The 25,017-nt window shown below is 36.4% G+C and overlaps 1 protein-coding gene and 1 long non-coding RNA gene across 3 annotated transcripts in view; one reads left to right on the top strand and one right to left on the bottom strand.

Annotated features, from left to right (window-relative positions):
• The window catches only part of IGF1 (insulin like growth factor 1), a 54,716-nt gene extending 31,649 nt beyond the window's left edge, over positions 1-23,067 (top strand). Inside the window, exons 3-4 of the mRNA XM_008636367.2 lie at positions 7,882-8,063; positions 14,872-23,067. Coding sequence (XP_008634589.1) covers positions 7,882-8,063; positions 14,872-14,931 — 242 coding nt within the window. The 3' untranslated portion in view covers positions 14,932-23,067. The remainder of the gene's footprint in view (positions 1-7,881; positions 8,064-14,871) is intronic.
• LOC108447565 overlaps positions 8,088-25,017 on the bottom strand; it is an 18,773-nt gene continuing 1,843 nt past the window's right edge. The window contains exons 1-4 of one of the 2 annotated variants that reach the window (XR_001863207.1): positions 23,735-25,017; positions 23,165-23,268; positions 9,435-14,726; positions 8,088-9,264 (exon numbers count right to left, since the gene is read on the bottom strand). The exon at positions 23,735-25,017 is cut by the window's right edge and continues 1,843 nt beyond it. This is a non-coding gene — a long non-coding RNA (uncharacterized LOC108447565). Of the gene's footprint in view, positions 9,265-9,434; positions 14,727-23,164 lie in introns of both variants that reach the window. The other variant, XR_001863206.1, reaches the window with a different exon arrangement.

The raw sequence follows: 25,017 nt of genomic DNA, 5'->3' as shown, positions 1-25,017 counted from the left end.
TCTCACCACAACCTCATTTCAGGTGGTTGTAGAGAGTCATAAGGTCTCCTCTGAGCCTCCTGTTCTCCAGGCTAAATATTCCCAGCTCCCTCAGCTCCTCCAGACCCTTCATCAGCTCCGTTGCCCTTCTCTGGACACACTCCAGCCCCTCAATGTCTTTCTTGTAGTGAGCAGCCCTGAACTGAACACAGCACTCAAAGTGTGATGACCTCACTAGAACCAAGAACAGAGGGACCATCACTGCCCTGGTCCTGCTGGCCACACTACTTCTGATACAAGCCAGGATGCCATTGGCCTTCTTGGCCACCTAGGCCCACTGCTGGCCCATGTTCAGCTGCTGCCAAACCAGCACTTGTTTCTAATAAGGGAATGAAAATTGTCTACTTCTCTGTTAGGTGACATTGGCCTGTGCCCACCTATTTATTCTCCTGTAAAGAGGATATATATATTCTGTATAAATAAAAATTAAAATCATAATGTATGCACTCCTGGACAATGGAAAAGGTATTAGATGAGCCTTGGAACAGCCATTCCCACCTTCTGCCTCTAATCAGATGATGATGCCAAAATGCAAGAGCACCATGCTTGTCATTTGCTATTTGCTTTCATGTCTCAGAGAGCAGCTAAGAGTAACTTTTCTAAAGCTAAAAATTCTGATTACAAAGTACAAAGCAATGCACTACTTGTTATGTGGTCAGTGGCACTAATCACATATCAGTCATTCTGCTTCACACTGTACATCAGTATCCTCTTCTTCTCACCTCCTTCAAGGAATCTCATCACACCCATTCCCTGCAATCTCTTTAGATGCCACCAAGACAGTATTTACTTATTGAACAGCAAGGTTGGAAGAAAAAGCAAGTGTTCAATACCAGAATGTTGAAAAGCCTACTAAGGACAGTAGAAATCTTTCCATTGATTTTAGTAGACCTTGGATCAGGTTATATATAAGTAACTTCTGGCATCTGATTCATCAAGACAATCCTGACTGCACTAAAAGATTTACCAGTGACTTCAGCGATGTTACAATTTCACCCAGTTATAGGGTTTCATTGTTATCAATTTGGTAATCCAAATAAAATGCAGTTTTACACTGGCTTGGGATAAGAAGGATATGAAAGTTTCTATCAGACTGTTCCTACTTCCACCACACGCAAGGTTAAGCAGTAATTATTTCCTGTGAGAGCATATGCAGGAAGGGGAGAGAATGTATTTTCATTATGGTTGTATATCTGTGTTATCATTGCCCTCCTCAATGCACTACAAGGGGCAATATTCAAATGTAACAATGACCTACTGGCTTCTAATTATCTTGTCCTAAACCCTGATCAACCTGGTTATTCTTGCAATAGTGAATTTCTCTTCAGCAAAGCATTTCCCTTGCCAAAGTATATATATTTTTGGCAGCATCTGGCACTTTCCAGCCCTGGAATCTAATGCAGGCTTGTAAATTGTGCTAGGTCGGCAAGGTTTTCAGCCTCCAGAGCACTGAATTGGTGTAAAATAAGACATTATATTGTTTCCCATTCTTTTTCCATTTTTTTTCCCCCTCAAAAGTATCTAAACTCTGAAATTCCTGCTTCATGTCCCAGTACAACACTCAAAACTACACCTCCTTCTCCTCACACATTGCAAATGACTTGGGAATCACTGTGTGAAGCATAATGGCTCTATCGTATTCTTAGCACATTAGATGGCCTCCAAAGCAGCTATTCCATAACAAGGACAGAGAACAGCACTCCTGTATGTGAGAGGAAATTGTTACAAGTGCTGTACTTTCGAAATAAGTTTAGGAGAAGAGAAGAATTTCGTCCCAATTCTATACACAATGAAGGAAAAAAAAAAGTTTCTGAAGGGATATTTCTAGAAGAAAAAAAAAATTATTTAACTATGTGACAGACTAAGTAAACATAGACATACAAATTACAAATTAACACATCTGGAATAAAGCTACACTTGTCTCACTGACTAGAGAAGTGAAATAGTTATTTTACTCTGCATTTGAAACATCAAGGAGTTATAATTTTTTTCAGAAGGTGAAATTTATAAATCTCACTTATTCAGGCAAAACACTCTGAAGTTATGACAGATTCCTCTTCTAGATCAATACTGAGTGTCCATGTTTTCCCAGTCTTACTTGCCTAGGATTTCAGAGCAAAGAGCATACATCTTCTTTCTTTGGACTCAGTAGTTAATACAATCTAGTATTCCACAAAGCAGTAGCTGTAGTGCAATATCACAACATTAACAAATGCATATGCTTTCATAAAGATTTTACTTGGGCATACTGATAAAGCTTATCCTCTACTCTCATGCATATTAAATTAGATTTCAGAGCTAGGGCATCCATTCATTGAGCATTTATAAATGCTAATATATGCTCATTTTGATGAATACAAACAAAAATCAGTCTAAGCATAATAATTTTTCTTGCATTAACAAAACATTGAAGGAAAATGGAAACTAAACATTAAATATTGTCACTTCAAATGCATGCAACTTATTTACATGAAAATCGGATTGCCTACTTTGCACATTTAAACCTTGAGGTATTTCTGGTAAGGGACTTTACAACAACCCCCAAGATTTGTTATTTGCTTGTTTGTTTATTTACTTGTTTGTTTGTTTTAACACTTCATAGAAATATCAAAACCCAGGCATGTCCTGCTGATTGAACATTGACTCATAATTTTTCAAATACAGATGAGAAATTCCAGAGCACCCTCAAGAAGTATTACCAATATAACACTAATCCATTTGTTCAAGATTACAAGGAGATGAAAAGTGATATCAACAGTCTCTTATTTTGCATATACAGGCATTTATGATGCAAATATAGACAGAAATACTAGACTAACATACAGAATGTAGTCAAAGAGGCATAGAGATACAAAATTAAACAGTACACTGGCTGGACTGTTCTTTAGAACAATTTATCATTATATTTAATTGTTAAATTGGAAATGAAAGAGATTAGCTTTTACTCCACCAGTTGCATAAATTCTGTGATTTAGGACAAATAATTTTTAATTTAATTCATTTTCCTTGAGTTCCATCTCCTAGAAGAAGCTCTGCATATATGCTAAGACCAGATCAATTAGCTTTATCTGTAGTCGATGAAAGACCATTTCTTTCAGAGGACAAGAATAAATTTAATTTTAAGCGAAGCATTCAATACAGGAATAATTCACTCTCCATACACACCTACCTGTTGACTTCACTATCTTAAACCAGATCCCTAATTTTCAGAGACCAGGGATGAGCAAGATGAATCTCAAACTCAGCACCCTTAGCCTTCTGTGCCACCATAAGGCAGACAGCACATGCAACTCAAAACCTCTCCAACCAGCAGTTCCCAGTCTGGATCTAGCACACAGGACGTGCTTGTTCAAGTACTGTGTTGTGATGCAGCACCACAAACTCTCAGCCTGTTGTTCAGGCCACAGGAAAATCCTGTCTGACTGACCTGCTGCCTTACAGGATGCTCCAATACATCCCAATACTGTAAGCTGCTATCAATGCTTCCAAATTGTACCTTACCCCGATGTTTTGATGGAAACATTTGGGGTTTCTCACTACAAGACTATAGCACTCTAATAGGTCAATGGCCTTCCACCATACTTTAAAAGCTGCAGTTGCACCTGAAGATTGACTCTAATGTTAGATTAGGATTAAATCCGCTGTTTTTCAGATTTATGATGTATTTCTGAATTACAGTCTACATGGCACTCTCAAGTTCTACTGCTTGGTTAAAAGAGACACAAGAGCAAATACAAATAGTCACATAAAATTTCCAGGACACATAACCCCAGTTCTTTCCTAGAGTCTTAGAGTAGACAAGCTTTGCATTTATCCTGGGCTAGTTCTCATGTTATTTCTAATTTTACTACTACAACAGTAGATTATGATTCTACCCAGAATGCCTAGATAACTTGACATTTGAAACTTCTGTAGTCCACCTACACCCAGTGCTTCTCACATTGAAACCACTGGTAGAGCAGAAGCAGTGGCAGCAACAGTAGGGTATTTTGGAGAGATGAGGAGGAACAGAGAAAGTAAGTGTAAACAAGTCCTGCTGCATTACTCCACTGACTTTGCATCATTTAAAGGGAAGTGCTGTTAGTGCAGAAGCCAGCTGTTTAACTATTGGAATCCTATACCTTGGCCTGCTTTCAGAGCACTTCAGAACAGTGTGACTAGACTTTGTAGCTGCTTGCCGCACACCGAAACATGCTCAGATTTGATAAAGTAGATTAAATAAGAGCCAAATATTCTATTAAGTAAACTTTGACCTACATGATATGAAATTCTTTTGAGCTAGCAACTGACAAAAAAGGAAAGAAACCTCCAAGGAAATCAGTGTATATCAGCAAAAAGGAACACCTAGGACTGTTGTATGTCCACAGGCAGCACTTTGATGGTTGAGTAAATAAAAGGAACTTCTGATAACAGCAGGAAGGCAGCACTCAAATTATGTCAGAAAGATGAGAAAGAACTGTCTGTGTTCCCAGTATAGTGACACAGAAGGTGTAGTCCATACTGAAGGCAATAATATTTTTTTTAAAATTAAGAAGGAGAAGTTATATTAAAAATGCAGAACCAGCAGCCATTTATTTACCAATATGGATTTTTGTCCAGAAATTAACTTAAGTGCTTAGTTATATCAGTTCCTATGTAGGAGAGCACTCAGGCATGTGCTCACTGTTTAATATGCAATTTAGTCCAACACACCACAGAGGAGCTTGAACATTTGCCTAGATCTAAGTGCATACTTTGGTAACTTGATGAACTGGGACCATCTGATCCTGCAGTCCTGCCAGAACAGATGGGCCAAATAGTGATTAACATCTGTAGAAGTGGTGCTATCTCCTTGTAATTCTTTATCTCATCTTTCTCTGTGATAGCATATTTGTACACTGCAGCACTTCAGAGGTCAGAAGCAACTTAAAATCCATTGCTTTAAAATTAGTCATCAGATACTTCTCAATCACGATTGTGGATCATGATTACTGAAAAGGAATATTTTTTTCTGTTAATTTGCTCTCTCTGTTGTACAGCACTTTAGGCAATATCATTTTCTACATCACACAAATCTTAAGTATACTTGATTGCTTAGCTCTTTCAAAAGCCTTGGGAAAACATTTCTTGAAAAAAAAAATTCTGACTTCTCAATACTAATGTTATCTTTATATAAAGGATGAGCATTTACTATGCCATGTAATGCACGAATATTTAGGCCTACAAATAAATTAATGTCACACTTCATAGCTGATACCATTACTGATGTGATAGAGATTCCATTCCCATCTTGTTACATGTACCATACAGGCCTTTTGAAGAGCTTTTAGACATTATGTAATCCTTCATAAAATTATTATTTTGTCAGAAAGAAAAATAAAACATAGATGTCTTTTGTCTGGCTACGCTAAAAATGATTTTGGAGTACTCTGAGATTTTCACCAGAAAGATTCCAGGATTCAGGATTTGTATTAACTATTTATGTACATGATAGTGAGGAAGAATGTTGCTACTGATGACTAAATAAAGCAGGCAGCAGACATAGGTTAGTAAAGGTATTTTATCAACTTTATAAATGGTTAAATTTGGACACTGTAGGGTAAAATAACTCGAACAGAAGCTTTTAGGGTATGCTTGCTTATGAAAAATTGACAGATTGGTAAAAGAAAGGGAAGCTTAACTCATCAATTCTTGTACCTATAGTTTGGATGCATCTTTTAGGAAGGGTTACACCTGCATATCCAGGAACACAATTTGCCTTTCTGTGCTTTAAATGGGAGCGAGACAAAATGTGGCACAGCTGTGGGTATACTGCAAAGTAATGACACTCCACACTTTATCATGGGGGCTAAATTTTAAAAGTTTAGGCTAAAACAACCAGATTAACAGATTTCAGGAAAAATCTCCAGGGAAAAGCTTGTATTTCAGATTATAACTCAGTGAGAGAAAATAGTCTGGGAGAAAAAAAAACCAAGCCAACTGCACATCTTAGTATTTAGAATACTTTTCAGTGATACACATAAAACAACACACAGAGACAAACCAAAATATTACTGTAATCTACTCCTGGCTTGCTGTTCTGTTTAGTCTTATGAAACAAATAACTTAGCAGGCAGTGCACAATGTAGAGGCCTCCAGTGGATTGCAATATACTAAGTAAGCATGTTTTTCTTTTTGTTTAATTTATAGTCCCTGGGGGGAAAAAAAAAAAAAGATGACATTTTAAAAACCTGCTTTCTGGGTTTACAAAGCTCATAGGGAGAGTTAGTTCTTAGCTGGCTGAATTGCTGGCTAAAATGTGAGATGTACTGTACCACTAGAGGTCTTTTCATTTACTGGTGTTCTAAGGCCTCAAGGGCTCTTCATCAGTGGATACATATTTTAATCACAGGGAACAGTAAAATATAATGCTGTCTTTTCAAATTGACCACTGCAGGAAAAACATATGGATATCAATCTAGACTTTGCTGTATAAGCATTGGGGGCATTAATTTTCCAAAGAGAAACTGAATATTCCTCTTTTTTTGATATCCTTATCCTTTATCTAACTTGAGTAATTCTTAAAACATAAACTCCTGCCAAACTCTGTGAATAACAGATTTTTGGTCTCAGTGATATAACTGAGAAGGGGAAAAAAAAAATGCAAGAAAAGAAATTGGTAGAGATGACTGAATTGAGTTACTTCATTTTTTGGCACTTGGCACATTTGTCTTTTTTTTCCATATTTTTCAGTTCTTAACCAATGTGGATCATTCTGTAAATGGAAACATTTAATGCTGAAATTGTCAAAACAAAACACTTAATCTTTTCAGAATTTTACTGTCTGAAATCAAATTCTACCAGAATTTTAAAGTAGAGATATTAAGTAAGCAACTACTTATTTTTTGTGAATTTACCGTTCCTTCATTTCTCGTTAGTCATAACAGGGCAACTGCACATCTGACTGGGTTGTGTACAAAAAATCCCAGGAAATAATGGGCCTTTAATCTCTGCATATGATAGCAGAGAATTCAGCAGTTACTAAGGAAATCATAAACCACGGGGGGAAAAAGACAAAAATGTAAGTGTGTAAGAGTTGTATGAATGAAAATGTTGGCCTCTACTGGAGCTGAGTGAAAAATGCAAAATATTTGCCAATTAAGTAGTAGCCACAGATGGCTGGTGCAAATGCAAAGCACAGGAAAGCCCATGCTGTGTCAGTCCCATTTCTTATCTTCTGCAAATCTATAGAATATAAAAATCTTCTGCTTTTATCTCTTCCATCAACCTTCATATTTCATTGGTTACTTTGTTATCTTGATTCCTGCTTCGCACTTTTGAGCTTGCAGACCTTAAGCCGGTGCAGTGGTACACAGTATTTATTTCCCCTTTGGAGCACACTCTGACTTCACACAGTACCTCGGTGTAGCCTTTTTTCTTAGGAAATACTTATCTACAGCACAGTCATGATCTATGGTCTTTACACACCAGCTACCTCAGGTGCCTCAACAATCAGTTTTCATACAAAAGCTAAATGACAAACTTCCTTTGTAAGGTTTCTGAATGTCAGATTTCAGCTTCCTCCCTCTCCATTTTCGAGGCTCAGGCAGTTCAAGAAAATACTTTAATAATACTTTTCTAAGAAGGCATAGATTTGCTCAAATGCTTAAATAGCAACCACCCAGAGGCAGAGATCAAAGCTGTCCATTTCCAGGAATATCTTTCAAAGGTGTATCTGAGAACAGGGTCTTAGAATAGATACACACAGGCAGGCTCTACAACGGTCAGTGGTGATTCGGTTAACATAATACAGCTTCATAATATGACCTGAGATCTTTGCATTTTCTTTCTAACATAAAACCTTTCCCTTTGTGTTTTGAATAGGTAAGCCCACAGGGTATGGATCCAGCAGCAGACGCTTACACCACAAGGGAATAGTGGATGAATGCTGCTTCCAGAGTTGTGACCTGAGGAGGCTGGAGATGTATTGTGCTCCAATAAAGCCACCTAAATCCGCACGGTCCGTACGTGCTCAGCGCCACACCGACATGCCAAAAGCACAAAAGGTAGGCCAGGCTGGGAAAAATTCACAGCGGCCAACAAACAACCAAACCAAACCAACAAAAACAAAACCCAACCAAAAAACCCCAACGTATTTTAGGGGAGGAAAATTCTATCAAGGCTGGCAACATAGAAAACTATTGATGTTTTCTGCCTACTAGATCTAGTGGAACTTTGGAAATTACTTTCCAAGGTGGAAAATAAGTAGGAAGTGGTGTGTTCCGTTTCATTTCTTAGAACACTGAATAAAACATGGAATTGCTAAGCTAGTAGTTACGAGGTTTTATCCTTCCACAGGGTAGTAAGTGACAAGTACCCGCATCATCCAATCATAAGTATCACCTAAGACTTCTTTCAAAAGAGAAACTAAACACTGAATGATTAACAACTCATTTATCCAGAATCTCTTCACTCATCCTCCACTTTTAGGGAGAGGTAGAGTGAGTGCTCAAGAGGGAAATCAGCCATTCTGCTACTCATTTTACACTTAAATGAACAAAACTTTTTTCCTTCATTATGTTTGCCTTTTTTTTATTTATCAAAACTAAATTAAATGGATAGTCGCTGCAATCATTGCATACTCCATTTTTACTATTTGAAGTTTAATATGTATGTTCTCCAAGCACTTCCAACGTTAATTGGTATTATTTACATAGTTGCAGAGTTCTGAGTATCCAGATTTTTGCTCCTCTGATACCAGATATACTGCACATATATGTATCAACAGAGCCTATAGTTCAGAAAACCCATCTTAGACTAGGCTACAATTAAGCTCATGTCCAACTGTCCCTCTTGTTTGAGGTCTGAACATCTGTTTTACATATTATCTGTCTTCTGCTGTAAGTCTCCTGTGATTTATTTTATTGCTGTTGACCTTGTCTGTCCTACACATATTGGCACCACTCCTGCAGTTATCTGAAAATTTTTGCTTACAAGACATGGAACCTAAGATTTCATAGGAAGTCAGGAAACCAGTGCCGTATATTAAAATCCTTAATATCAACTTTATGAAAAGAACTATTGTAATCATTCCAGCATCCATTCTTTACCGTAAGTCAATCCATAGAATGGAATCCTTTCCCCTCTTCCTCAAGAGTTTTCCAAAAATCAGTGTCTGCATGATCCTTCCTGGGAAGAGTCGCCTCGGCCCTTTAGCTCAAAGGGCACACAGGGCAGCAAGTGAAGACTTCTTCAGGTAGAGCTCAACTGTAAGCAAGAAACTCTTGTTAAACCTTAGGTTTATTCCTATCTGGGCACACATAAACCTAAGGCTTGCTGGAAAACAAGAAAAGAGCTTGGCCAGGAATCTGTGTGCTCCTTCCCATGCTTGTTGCTAAGGCAATGGATAAAACATTCATGTAAAGGAGACAAGATACCTGCCAGGTCTTTGATGGATCTCCACATCACTTTCCTTGGAGGACTAAGGAATGATGTCATCTTTAGGCAGCCATCCTTTTCCCAGTTCTAAACATAGGCAGGAGAGCACTGTTTTTTACAGACAGGAAAGACCTTGTATCTTTCTGCAGCATCAGGGGAGGTAGCACTCAGGAGGGGTACTGGTAAAAAGATAAAATAGATGGAGTATGTAATTGAGTAATTGAGAGAGCCTAGCTGCTGAAGAAATCATCCCAGAAATTAAAAAGGGGAAGAATCAGGAGGTGAAAGGGGCAGTAAAGGGACAATGAAGAGCACAGGAAAAAAAAAAAAAAAAAAAAGGAGAAGGACTTAGATCAAGAGGTTGGGAAGATATAAAATATTGTAAAACTGAAGGAACCAATGTGCATCACAAATAAAGGATGGAATTTTGAGAAAATGAAATTAGAGACAAATTATTATGAAAGAAAAAAACACCTTCAAAGAAACTGTATGCAAAAAGGAGCATGTTGAACAAAAGAAACCATAAATTCTACTCGATAGGAGGTTGGCAATAAAATAACAAATCTGATGGGAAATACAAACAAATTTTCTTTTTTATCTGCAGATGGAGAAAATTAGAATGAGGAAACAAAAAGAGAGAAGGGGTAGGAGAAATTATTATTCAGATATATGATAGATAAAAGGAAAATACTGTGGAGGGAACAGAAGGTGAATTCATTAGGAAAAACTGGTACATATTTAATTTCTTTTCTCTTTCCTTTTTGCAGTCAGTTGTACATGCCACCATTAAGGAAGGCAACTACGTTCAAACTTTTTTGGACAGACTCTCCCAAGATAAATGTATTTAGCTAGTTCATACTGTTGATATGCCCCTGATTTTAACTAAAAAAATAGATATGCTTAATTTAAATAAATTTTCAGTTAAACAAGTTGTTTCTCTCTCAATATCATATGTTATATATGAGACCTATATCTTACTCATAGAAAATGAATATATATATGACCTCTTCAAAATTTTCTTATTTGGCTCTAAGATGTAAGGTAGGATATATAGGTACAATATATAAGATGTTGTACAGTTCCTCTCAGATTTCATAGAGAATCAGCTTCTTATTCATTTCATACATCTGATAGAGCCTTTGTTTAGCATTTCCCTGTAATCTTTTTAAATTTTAAATTACGAATCCAGTATTTGGGGTTTTGTTTGTTTTTAGAGAGTTTCTAGTGCTTAAGTGGTCTATTTCCTCAGTTCCTTGGGCAGATTGTTCCTGCTAGGCACAATTTGGTAGATCTTAGTCCAATGGAGTAGGGATCTTCTCTTCTTTACGGTTTCAGTATTTCTGCTGGAAAGCAAAGCAATAGTTTCTCCTAGTTTTAGACTATATTTAGAGTTTTAAAGTGCAAAACAAGAGCAAAAAGGGGAGTTAAAGTCTTGTCTTCATTGTCACGGTACCATCTAGCTTTCCTTTGATTTGTTTCTTCCTCTTCTGAAAAATGCTAAAAGTTTAGTCAATTACCCTGAAGTGAACTAAACTTAAACAGCAATTTGGAAAACTACTGAGTAGCACCTTTGAAAAACACTGCCCTACCAAAGAAAACAACTGAGCAATTTCCACAACTGTACACATGAGAGAAGACTGTGACCTTTTCAAATGAAGCAGTGTCACAGAAATAACGTCAAAATTCTTATCGGTTTTCAAGGTACCTTGAAAATTACTACTGAATGTGAAGGCTGGTAAGGCTGATTTTAAAATCCAGTAAAAAAAGAATCATACAACCATTTAGGCTGGAAAAGAACTCTAAGAATATTGAGTTCAGCCATTAACTCAGCGCTGCCAAGTCCACTAGTAAACCCTGTCCATAACTGCCACATCTACATATATTTTACATAACTCCAGGGGTAATGACTCCACAACTTCCTTAGGCAGCCTGTTTCAGTGCTTGGCAATGTTTTCTGTGAAAAAAGTTTTCCTGCCATCCAATCTAAATTTGCTCATGAACATAGTGCCATCCCCTTGCAACCCGAGCAAAATGGCAAAAGAGGTGCATATCTAGCTATAATTTTGCTCTTCCTCAGATTTTCAGTCCTTATTCTTCTTTAGGCCTCATATGTGAAAAATACGCATAAATATATATACCAACAAAGTATGATTAGGAAGTGGATTCTCTCAAAATACTTTCCAGATTTTTCTAATCTTCAAAATTCAAATAACACTGAGTGGGACTAAGAGAGAAAGGGAAAAGATATTAGTATTTTTAGTTTAAGAAAATGCCATTAAGAAAACAGAAAAAGTATTGCATTATTTCTCATTAATTTTTCTAAGACTTTTGTAATTGGCTCAGTATCAACTCACAGATACATTTACAGGCCAAAATATGCACTATGGCACCACTCTTAATTTCTCTTGAAGCCCTGCCACATTACCAAGCCAATGAATAAACTTTTAGGTGTAACAGATAGAAGGACTTGGCCTTTTCAGAGAATTTTCTCCCACTGCTTACTTTGCAGCCCTGTTTTTATGTTAGTGATCACACTGCCCACAGAACTAGAAAGCTTTCAAAGAGACCCCAGAGAGTTCATAGCAAAGGTATCATGTCTGTTACTACAAACATTAGAATTTCCATTTATTACCAGTAAATTAAGGGAACTTTTAATGCCAATACGAGGTTTGAATGTCTGCCCTAACAGGATGAGAATGCTGCTTCATGCTTCCCAATGCCTTTCCAGCTCAGCCAAATGACCATTACCATCACGAAGGCAGTTGTTATCCTATTGTTAATGATGCCTTATCTCCATAGATCCATGCTGAAGGTGATGGGCTACAAGTCTGCTTCCCTCTTCTTGAGCTGACTTATACATAGCTCACATTTTGCATCTCTCATCTTAAAATTATGATCATCTTTGTCTGGGTCTGAATATCAGCTCAGAGCAATTTTATTTCTAGTTACCTTCTTCTCAAAGACTTAAGAAATAAACCAAACTTTTCTATACAAGTACAAATGCAGGTCTGAGGACCTAATTCAGGCACTCACACCTGGTTTTTGGTTTTAGGGTTTTTTCTCCCAGTGGTCTCAGCAATGCATACTTGAAAAAAATGTGTTATGGGGGTCAAAGCATTTTCTGGAATGCATGCTACTACCAGTACACTTACTGGTAGTTATTCATCAAAATGCTGATTCTGGAGAAGGAAGTGTTCTAAAAGCAACCTGCCATCTTCTCTCAATTTCAAAGCTAGTCTGTAGCATGACGGCTCTTTTTCCACCTTCATGGCAATATTAAAAGCTGTAAGCCAAACCATCCTGCATCTTAGTATCTGCTTTATTTGGGTGGTAAATCCCTTTTAAAGTCAGCCAACAGCAGTAGTGGAGAGAATTTATATTTTCATTTGGGAAACACACAGTTAATTTTCAATCTAAATATACTTTGAAAGTCACTGCAATGCAAAATGTCTGTTGTTTCATTATAAGGCTCTCACTGTCCATTTTATGGATCAAGAGTTTGTAGTCCTTAAGAATATATGACTTTTGGCAGATGAAATGTAGCATATAGCTTTTCCTATATGCTGGTAAACTCTCTTCATGGAAGAGCACCTAGGGTCAGCACTGAAGAGAATATTTTGTTTTGTTGCTGTGTAGAAAGAAAAAACTGGGCAGATGAGTAAAGAAATTCCTGTTTTCTTAGCTCACTGTAACCAATATGACCATTTGTAGAATAAGGCAGGATCCTTAGTGTTGGCAGACTCCTGTGAAATGCTGCAATGATGATTTTAATGAAAATCAGTGACAGTTTAGGGGGTTTACCCAGGATGAGCTCTTCAGGGTGAAAACCAAGGTATAAACTTAGGAAGAAGTAAAGACAGCAGAGGTAGTTTTGGAAAAGCTGGACGAGAAACAGGCGGTGAAAAGCAAAACACATATTTTAATGTAAGGATAAGCAGAATTCTGTTGACATTTCTGATTCTGTATTTGATTGATGCTATACTACAGCAATATTAGCAAAACTGAATGAGGAGAAGCCAGTATCCTTCTGAACTGTTCACAGGAATAGTGACTAGATGATTAATCTAGTCTATAATGGCAGATTCCTAACAAAAACTTTTCTTCATTATGACTATTTTGCTGTTGACAACTTTGGCTCGTCAATGATGATAAATCCTAGTTTGGCTCAGTGTTTTATACTTGGTGGTGGTATAATTAATTTAACAATTACGAGTACTGCCTAATTTTTGTTGTATATACTTAGAATAGTAACTCCACTCATATCCCTCAGAAGCCAGTTCAAATCCAGTGAAAATTAATAAGCTCTATGTGAGCTATAGTTTTGTGATCCTTTGAAAGTTTCTGATTTATTTTATATTTAATAGATACTGAAGGGAAATGGAAAGGTTTTAAATAGAATAGTATTTTCTATGGGAAATCACTAAAAACCCCCAGAAAACTAATGCATCAAACTAGCTTCCATTTTATTTCTCTACATTAGAAAAGCAAGAAAATGTTACTACTTTTAAATTTTAGGGCTTAAATAACAACTAGTGCAGTGGTAGAGCTGTATACACATGGCTTCATCTGTCACAGAGATTTTCTTTTTTATTATTTTTGGCTTTTCTTGAAAAAACCCCCTATAATTTCACTTAACTAAGAATTTGACTTCCAATAAGGATTATAAATATGGAGGATTATAAACACAATTCTGCCTTTAGTCTGATACAGAATATGCAAAGTCTTGGGCCTGGCTAATATTTACTAGTGCGATAAACAAGGAAATCAAATTGAAATGTATATACCACCCCCATCACTGCTGCTGAAGACTGGCCTGTGCATGGAATGACAGGGAACTGAGGGCATTATTCATTCCAAAGTTCTCTTGATTTGCTTAGCATATCACATTGTCTGCTTTGAGAAAACAAATTATATGGCTGCAGCTCCTACAGAGAACCCACAATTTTTTTCCTCCTCAAGGCCTTATCCAACAAAATCCAACACATCCAATATGCCATTTATGCAATACATAGTTAGCAGAGCAATTTTGAAAACACCTGGTACCAAAGCCCAAGAGATTCCACAAATCCTGCAGTTACAACTCTAAAGTTCCCTGGCCCCTATACATCCTGCTTTTGTAAATGTCTTTGGGAAAGAAAGGAAATCTTTGGTACCTACCGTATCCTTAAGCCCATCTAGGTTCCAGTGTGCAGATATCTCCTCTGCCAAGATCAAGAACGACAACAGTTGAAGTGTTTACATCTAGGAGAACAGTGAACTTCGGATACAGAAGTTCTGCATAGTTAACTTCTCTGTAGATAACAGAATTACTGATTAAAATACAATTGTCTAACAGTTCCAGCACTCTGGACAACTGTTTTCCCACTATTATAAGTTTTGTGAGCATATAACGTATTTAAACCTATCTGTAATAAATTTTTCTTTCTAAACTTTCAGGAAGTGCATTTGAAGAATACAAGTAGAGGGAACACAGGAAACAGAAACTACAGAATGTAAGAACATGCCATCCACAAGAATGAAGAATGAATGTGCCATCTGCAGGATACTTTGCTGTAAATAAATTATTTGTTAAACATTGGAAGACTTAAAAAAAACCTTTGTTTTAAAAAGCTTGATGCAAATTCAACCAATGGGCATTCTCCCAGTGAACAACACAACTAAACATTCCAATATTAAGTCTTTAGAGAACAGAACATTTTAAGCAGCCCAGAGATAAAAAAATCTGTGGTTGATATATGCTGTTTGTTAACCTATTTTAAATGTCCTGCGCAAAAACTCTTAAAGTCCTGTGCCCCTCAAAAGCCTACAAATTTATGGGCCTTTGATGGATCCAATTGCACTAAATTAACCTATGAACACTGGCTGCTGGAGTCATTCATCAGCCTTGTCTAAGTGGTGGTTTTTTTATTTGCACTTCTTTACAAGCAACAGGCTGTTTGTTTTACAGTGTCTGAAAACATTGTTTGTCTACCCCTTCATATTTGCACAGTTTGACATTCCCAGTAACAGCAGCAGTAAGGTAACATATACAGTTTTAAACATCCATTAATTCCATCTGTGGCATTTCGACAAAATATGGGTTATAGATGCATTTGTTTTAAGACAGTTTTATTCTTCCTTCTCTTGCAAACATGCATATTTTTTTTGCAATTTGTGAGACAAAAGATTTTTAAAAGCAGTTAAAGCATACATAGGCTCTTGAACCAGTAATGATTCTTCCAGGTAATTATTTTGCAACAGTATAGGTAACTTCTTTCTTCCTCCATATAATGCCGTATGTAAAATTTAGCATATCAGTAATACACATATATCAAACAGTATGTAAAAATCTGTTTTATAGTACAACGGTGCTATTTTATAGTTTGTTACATGAAAGGGTCTGGCCAAACAGTAATAGGTAAAAGCAAATATGGAAAGACCAAGCCAAAGATTAAATAACAAAATACTTTCAAAAATATTCAGCTTAAATCAACTAAAATGGCTTCAGATTTCAACATAAAAATAACTTTACCATCTTCAAAAGAAAATTCACATACTTGCTTCCTTTTAGATATTTGAAGGGTGGTGTTTAGACATCTGATTATGTGGTACACAAACTCATAGATATCTAGGGCCAGTGAAGACAATCTGAAAAACAGCCCTCAAGTGGCTTCAAAGGGTAGTCCACCAGGACCTAAGTCCTCCCGAAATATCAGCATTCTCTTCAATCATAAAGGGGTGCTCAATTCCCCTCCATTTCAATTCTTCCCACAATCAGATGTAGCTTACCTGACTGTTAGTTGGGCTGTTGCATCAGAAAAGCTAACCTAATCACCAAATTACTAGTGTAGAATAAGTCCTTGAGGAGAGATTAACTTCCTTATTCCCTTACTTACAGCTGCCATTCATGTGTTCTTGTGGGAGACAGAGAATCCCAGATAACCTCTGCTACACAACTTTGACAGGCCCTACACTGGTTCTACCTTGAATGACACTGTGTCCTCTGCTGAATTTTTGTAAATCAGCTCAGTGTATGTTGGCCATGCAGCAAAGGGGGATAAGCAGCCAGCAGTGTCCCAAGGTGAGCATTAAACTTGTCTGTGAGAGAAGGGAAGGCAAAGGAGAATGCACTGTTCCACCCCATCCAAGAACTCCAACGTCATCCCATTCAAATTTTTCCCTCACTATTCTGCATGGGGTAAGCTCAGGCAAGGCATGAAGCACATCTTGGTCAGCTCCAAAGGGGGACTGGAGAATAGTGTATGAAGGGAGCAGTTAGGGAGGTGGTAGATTAGATATATAAAGAAAGTATCTCCTTTTAAGGGCAGCTCAAATCTGCCTTACTTTCTACTGCAACCAAGGGAGTCGGTAACTATTGGCTTAAACACAAGAGAAAGTTCTCTCCAGACTGCCTACGTACAGCTCCTCAATAGTCCCTTGTGAAACAAGAAGGAAAGGTCATAAAAGTCTAACAAATTATTGTAGTTCCTTTCTTATTCCCATAGAAAATTTGCGGTTTGTATTTTTAACAAGTGCAATGTATTCCTATGCAACTCTTTAAACCCTCTGCTTTCTGTGAGATGGATGTCTATATGCACGATAAGCTGCCATAGCAATGTAAAAGTAGAACAGTAAATGAATAAAAAGAATATGTCACAGCTCTCACTGACTGAGATAGTTATGTTGAAAAAGCAAGAAAGTAAAGAGAAACACATGTGGAAACTAACCTAAATTATTTACCACCAAATCAATAAACGGAGTTAGCAGTTCTGATATCTGTCACAGCTCCTACAGGCCTTTTATTGGCAGGGGGGATGGAGAGGGAAGGACTTTTACTTTAATAGCTGTAAGAATTCTAAGAATGGCTGCAATGCAATCTAAGAATAAGCCATTATTTTGATGTCACAGACATGATATATATTTCCATTTCATGCCCCATGACCCTTTCTGTCCCCTATCTCTTCTGAAGTTCTAAGGGGAAGAGGGAAGAACGGTGTGAGTGTAAAAAGCAATTTGCAAATATCTGTGGCAGCAAGTTTCTTTGTAGATAACTTTTTTACTGATGCACTGTTAACTTAACTGAATAACTATACATCATTTTGCATTCATTCCTGTAAATTAATTCAAATTTGTGGTCTTATCTTGGGATTCACAAACTCACATTCATGCCACCATATTTCTCCTGTTGAGAAACCATAATGAGAAAATGTCACTCAGAGACAGCAATATTTATCACAATTTGACAACTGTCTAAACAAATTAAAACAAGTCTTGAAAGCAACTAAAATAATGAATAGCTGCGAACTTCAAAGGCAACACTTTGCTTTACTAGAGAATAAATAGTGTCAAAAAATGGAAAGTAGCTCCAGCCCCACAGAGGTATAAGAAATCTCCAGTAATATGGCAAGGAGCACATGATAAACCAGTTAGTGTGAAAGATAAAGGGCTGCATTAGCTTAATAATCTCAATAAATCCTCTACTTAAAGAAGTTGAAGCGTGAGCCAAAGCATCTCCCTCCCAAAAGCACAAAGCAGTCAGTTTTGAAAAACTTCTAATTAGAGAAATTGAAAGGTTCAGCTGGATTTTTAAAAGCACTCCAGATATTTAGGAACAGGGCTCCCACTGGATGCCATTGATTCTCATCAATCTGTTAAATGGTAAAGAAAAACCCATTTCCCATCCTTCCCTATTGTGTGAGTCACATGACAAAGATCACAGATTTTTGCTTTCTAGAATAGACTTAAAATTCCAATTATTACACAGAATGTCACTGAAATGCATAAGTAAAAAAGTTAATTGAGCTTCATTTTCAGTCAATCCAAAAAGCACTGCAGATCTAAACCCACTGAAGTTAGTACCTCTCTGTCATCAAGGTAGCAAAATTTAAGTCTCATCTCCATAGTAAACATAATTAGTCATTAAGAGTTTTAATGGAAAAATCAATAAATTCTTTATTCTGCTCAAAATGTGGTTAGAAACCCACACTTCCATTTCTGTGACAGACTTGTATGAGCTCATTTGCACCATTCAGCCAAGAGAGACAAGAAAAATCAAACCCTGGGATATGGCATCCAGTCCTGGTAGATAGATTAAAATAGGCCTCCTTTTTCCCCAGGGCAGATTACAGTGTCGATTCCTTTGGTAAGATTAAAGGGTGAATTAGTGGTAGGCTCTCTTTACAGAAGTGAATTCCATACACATCCAGGAGCCACACTCAGCTGCCCCATGAGCTCCTTGTTCTCTCAGTATCAATGATTAAAGCTGATTAATGAAGACTTTAGGCCAAGCACTGTGTCTTCTTGGCTCTCCATTCAACAAGCAAGATGTGATATGACAAGATCGGAAAAGTGTGTTTGCATATTTGCTTTACCTGTTATTGATTTGGCCAGCAATGCCAAAGTGGTGCTATTGTTTTGTTTAAGAAAGTACTTGACTAAAATATTAAAGAAAGCATAAATATTTTTTTAATGTATGAAAATGACAATTACATAGGTATGGTTATTAAAATAGAAATAAAACTAGCCATAACTTTTCAACTTTTTGTCACTCGGAAAACAGCAAAGTAATCTTATATCAATGCAGACGGGGCAGGAATAAGAGTCAAAATGCCACAAAACATAGACTTTAAATGAAATTCTGAACCTTTACTCCAAGCCAGAAATTCAGATGAAGAAAATTGTTAGAAGTCAGGGAACAATGGATATGACTGAAAGCCTTTCAGATTATGTGAGTCCTGTATCATAACAGAGATTTTTAAACCACACTCTAGCCTGAAATCAGTGTAGAGTTTGTCTTGGTAAGTGGCATGATATGATTGAGATTTTCACTGAGCACCCATTTTTATAGTTTTACCCAATTACTTTCTCACTCATGGCACATAATCCAAAACTTAATGTTCTTAAAATTCGCAAAAGATGCAATTTAACAAGGAATGACAAAAAATATTCCTTACAGGAAATTGATGGTTTTTCAATTCTCACCAGTTTCAAATTGTGAGAAAAAGTTGAAATATATGGCTAACAGTCTGTGAATTTTTTTTTATTATTATTACTTTATGTGGTCACTATGAACATCCTTATGTGCAAAATTTCACATTTCATTTTTTTTGTTTTGAAATTATGCTAAGTTAAGCCCAAAAAGAGATTCTTGGAACCTATAGGCCAGATAGAATACTTATGTTGTTCTGATGAATCAATATATTTAAAACGTTTTATTTTTAGTCTGAAAAGGAATAGTAATAATTTATTTGGGGGGTCTGCTTATACTGGTCCCTCTTTTTAGGGCACTGGTCAGTGGAAATAAGTCTTCCAAACACCCAACTTCTAATCAAAACCAACATTTATTCTTCTGCCCAGAAAATCTAGTTAAAACACTATTGCAACATAATTTTGTTGTTTGTCTATTTGTTTGGGAGGGTTGTTTTGCTTTGATTCACTTTGTTTTGATTCCAGGGGTGAGGGGTAAGGATGAGGAGATGAGGCTTTTGAGTGATTTTTTTCTCTTGGGTACAATCCACATAAAATAAAGAATTTTTCTTAATGAGATTACTAATTATCCAATTCATGTGTGGAAGCAGCATTCAGGAAAGCAACTAGATTAAATTTGTCTTGAAAGAAGGAAAAAAAGATTTGAACACAAAGTTTTTACCCATTCTACTCCTACACTAGACAGTTTGCTTCTGACAGCATTGGAATATTCTACTGGACTATAAATGCCCAAACACACAGTATCTGATATATAGAAATCTTTTTTTTTTACACCAAAGGTGTTATGGGAATGTTTGAAATTTGCTTACATGTCACACAGCATAGAGATATCATTGTAGCAGAGACCAAAATGAGCAGGATCTCCCTGATGCTTACATTAGGAAATCTTATACTAGTTTGCAGAAAGGGTGTATGTGTGTATATATACACATATATAGACACATGTATGTATATATGTGTATATATAGGCAATGTTACAGTGTGTGCATGTCTATGTGCATGTGTGTGTGCATGTGTATATTATGCTTTTCTTTTTGCTGTCAAGTAAAATTTGAAATGCTTGCTTTTTTCTCTTCAAGTCTTATGGGTTATATTCAGTAATCCAACTGGAATCTAATTTTAGAAGAACATTGTGTAACATGGATGTCACAATTTAGATCCTGTCTTTGTTTTTCCTACCTAAAGACCAGATATTTAAACCATACGACACCTCTTCATTGTCATCAGGCAAATATATCTGTCTGTTTAGATACAGATAAAAAAATACTAACTCTGAGGTCCATATTATGAAAACCTTTATTAAAATTTTATCTTTTATTTCATTTTTCTCCATAAAATTTCTATTAAGTGTGATATTTTTAGGTGTAAGCATCTCTTCAAAGTAGGAATATTGGGTAATATAAACAGAGCAGAATGAAAACTTCTGTTATCACCTCAACTATTAATTTTTCATTTATGTTTTTTGTAAGAATCATTTATCCCTCTCTACAGCACCCTTAACTACATCAGAAGTGAAAAAGGCTTAGCAAATTCCTATATCCCAAATTATTTATAGTAATTCTTGACTTTTTGTGTTCTTCAGTAACTTTTTATTTTGCCAGCTTGGCTCACAAAAGTCATAAAAAGCACCAATGTGATACTTTTGCTGCTAAACATTCTTTCCCACAAGTATTTAACATACACCCACCTAAAATATCTACATATTCAAACTTTATTGAGGTTCTTAAGAAACAAAACAAATACCGTTGAAAGATTAACTTTTCCCACCATTCTTTAACTAAATCAAAGGCATTGCATTTTATTGTATTTTCCATTCATTAGTATAATTCCATTCCTCTAAAGCAGCAACAAAATACCTGCAGAACAAAAAGGACTCTATCATGACAAATAGGATCGTGCTTCATGTACTCATTTTACAGAAAAAGGTTTAGCCAGATAACTATATATACAACTGATTAAATGAAACTCGTATTTTGTAGTATTTAACTTCATAAATTTAAAAATCAAATGAATGTTCCACTCTTCCTGGTATACTGGCATTAACCTGACTTACGGTGTGAAAAAACCCTCACTTTAACAATGATCAAAGAGACAAAGGATCCAAAACCAACAGACTAAAGTGTTATCAATAAAGAGGTAAAATGTCCTTATTTTGTGCACAGTGATGAATTCTATCCTATTTTTTTTTTACATTAGAATTTCAAATGAAATTGATACAAATACTGCAAAAGAATTATGGTTCGCTTCATTATTTCCACCTAGAGACAAGTTTGAATATAATAAAGTACATGCAAGTGACAGTGCATGATACAGTATATAAATCATACCTTTTCATTTATTACCATTTCTAAGGAATTAGTCCAACAGAATTCTATAGAAATCCTGTGCAAGGTGAAAAAATAATTGTCAAAAGTGTATAACGATAATAGTTGCCTGGTTAAACTAAGTCTCATCAGACATGAGTCATAAAACACTCCACTGAAAGCACACTGGTACTTCATATTGCTCTGAACAGTTTCACCTGTAGTCTGACACCTCACGTTGCTTTTATCAGAATGCAATGATTCTGTTTCACAGTTTCTTAATCCTTGGAGTCTTTGGGTTGAATATTAAACATGTTTATCAAGACTAAGGATTTCAGGAAACAAAATGAAAGTAGAAGAAGCAGCACCACCTGCTGCTGATAATCAAATTGTGTACAAGCTTTCTTTTCTTCCAAATTACTGCAAAGCCACCCAGAATGCTCAATGAAGAGATTTATAGCTCTTGGTTTTCAGGACAGCCTTTCCATAAGGAGTAACTGTCCTCCCTTTCTTCAGTGTTGGACCTCAGTTGGTATCCTGACTAAAACTGGGGTTCCCATGATGCAAAGCATGAATGTGGATACATGAATTTCTGATTTCACTACTGAATAATCCTACTATTAACATTTCAAGTCATTATAATCAAACAGTGACAAGTGTTAAGTGTTCATTTACTAGAAACCATTTAAATATCTATTAGAGTTCTAACTGGATTTATTCTTTCTTTTTTATTTTCTTGTGCTTACTCATAATACAATGTCACTACTTGATGACAAATAATATTTCATACTGTGTATGTAACATCATTGTGTTGCAGAATCCCCCAAATACCTCAACAATGTCTTTGTTGCGCTATTCTCCCCATTTAGCACTTACAAGCTTTTCTAGTAACAACCAATAAATCAAAAAAACGGAGCTCTTGATATGTACAAATATAAAAAAAAATTCAAGAAGTTTTGCTAGTTTGCAGTTCATGTAATGCCATCTTGACCATTCTCTTCCCCTCTCTCTATGAGCTGTCTAGAACAGTAAACTTTGCTCCATAAATAATAGTGTATTCATGCTTTTAAAGGCTTTTATATGCATTTATGGTAGGTAAAGGTTGGAAGAGGTAGTTGACTGATTTTCACTTTTATCTACTTTGATTTCAGTAAAGGGCTTTGTCACTCTGTATACATAAAGGCTAATGCACCCTTTGGTTTGTAGAATGTACTGAAATGTTTGCAACCCTCTTGGTATCAGGTCCAAAATGTGAAGCATTACTGTTAAGAGGGTATCTTTCTAATGTATTTGTATGTATAGTTTACACCTCTGTGAGGTCTAATAAAGGATTATGGTTAATAAAAAATGCGTTGAAAATTCATCATCCATGCAGATTTTGCAGCAATTTGCATTCTTCCTTTTTCTTCCCTGGCATGCACATTTCAATTTTCTCAGAATACACCAAAATCAGGACATACCTTAGCAGGATGAGCAGGCTTCATTCATCCTAAAATAGAACTGGCATGGAAAGTGGCTCAAGAGCCTCGATGAAAGGAAGTGTCAGCAGATGAAATTAGGGAACCTATGGATAAAATGGATAGAAGTGAATTACCAGGAACTAACTGTGTTCACGCACAGAGGAACATGACTGAACTCTGGCATACAGAGTCTCTCAAAAGTTCCTTGCCTCAACAGAACTAAGTGGTAGCCAGAGGATACAGACTATTTAAAAAATATACAAGGGACATTTAAGGAAGTACAAAATACTGTGCCTTGTCTCTCTATCCTTCTGTTCTCAAGAACAGAATCTGTGGGTAGGTGAATAAATACTACATGATAAATATGGTTCCTGCAGGAAAAGGAAGATGGTTGTTGTGAAGTTAAGCCTCAGAAATCTATTGGGAGTTCTTTGGAAAAAAAAAAGAACAAGAACTTAGTCAAGGAAGATCAGGGTGATCTTGTATTTTCTAAACGTTTGTAGATTAGGACCCTCATCCAAAGTTCTTTAAAACACTAAACTGTCATGAAAAGAGGCAAGTTCTTCATACCTGCACACTGCTGATTGAAAAGCATAAGAGAGACATCAGCAAGAATGGCCAGTAGATAGGTGGAGTGGCACCATATGTGAAATCTTGCTGCAGTCTGTTCCAGCACCCCCACTGTTCAGCCTCTCCCTAAATGAGCAGGAGAAGGGGTGGACACAAAGTTTATTGGTGATATTAAGGCAATCAGACTGATCAGGCATGATGAGGGTAAATCTATGCAGACTGTTCCCAGTTGTCAACTTGTCCTTCATGTGCTTCAAAACAGCTTTCAGGAAGATATTTTTCTATAATTTTCCAGGCCAACTTGCACCTCCACAGATCATGGCCCTCTTGGGTGGGTGCAGTATTTGCCTTTTCCAGTCACTAAACTCACACACTTTCCTTAATCTTTCTAATATGATAGAGAACAGCCTCATGACAGCACTGTGCAGCTCCCTCACCTCCCTCCTATGTATCCCACGTTGTCCCAAATGCTTGTGTATCTCCATTTGGCTGAAGTGCTTCATAATTCCATCTGCTTTAGTTGTGGGAAATGTTCCTCTCTGCCAGTGTACTTCAGTCCTGGAAGGCCTGAGGACAGCCTTACCACTGCAAAAACAGACTAAAAAATGCCTCTGGCCCAGGAAGACCCTGAATTGTGAATCAATGGAGGGTAGGAGCTTCACTACATGCTGCCTTGTTCTAGTATTTTTCCCTAGATACTGATTTTAAAGAGCAAAACAATCTCCTAGATTGGTTACCCCATATTATCTTTACTCTGACTCCTTGTGTTTTTATCTTACTGCCATAGTAGACATTATAGATTCTAAATGCACAATCTCTAAGTGCACAATCCCTGAATTAGTGTTCTTCATACAAAATTCTCTATATTTAAATATTTACAGGCAATAATGCTTAAACCCACACTGTCTTATTGTAATACTTGAGCAATTTAGGGAGACTTTGGTTTAAAAATAATCACTCAACAATATTCAACAAATTTTCATTCTTCCATTCTCATGAGGAGATGCAATTAATAGAGATCACAAATTGTGAGTTTGGCAATGTAGACAAGGAAAAGTTTAAAAATTCATTAATTTGTAATCTTAATCACAGTTTTTTAAGGTTGTTAATAATACGTATTGCATTACCACTAGTTTTTAATCTTACATCAACAACCTGTTATTAAATACGACTGGATGGTAAGCTATGCTAACTCAAGCAAAATAAGATTTTTCTTATTCATACATTCATAAATATACATTCCCTCAATCCACAGGGATTGAGGGAACGTATAAGAAATTACT

This window comes from Corvus brachyrhynchos, unplaced genomic scaffold (genome assembly GCF_000691975.1).
Source record: "Corvus brachyrhynchos isolate BGI_N302 unplaced genomic scaffold, ASM69197v1 scaffold56, whole genome shotgun sequence".
NCBI classification, from domain to species: domain Eukaryota; kingdom Metazoa; phylum Chordata; class Aves; order Passeriformes; family Corvidae; genus Corvus; species Corvus brachyrhynchos.
Note: the sequence above shows the minus strand (reverse complement) of the source record. Positions and strands in the feature narration are given on the sequence as shown.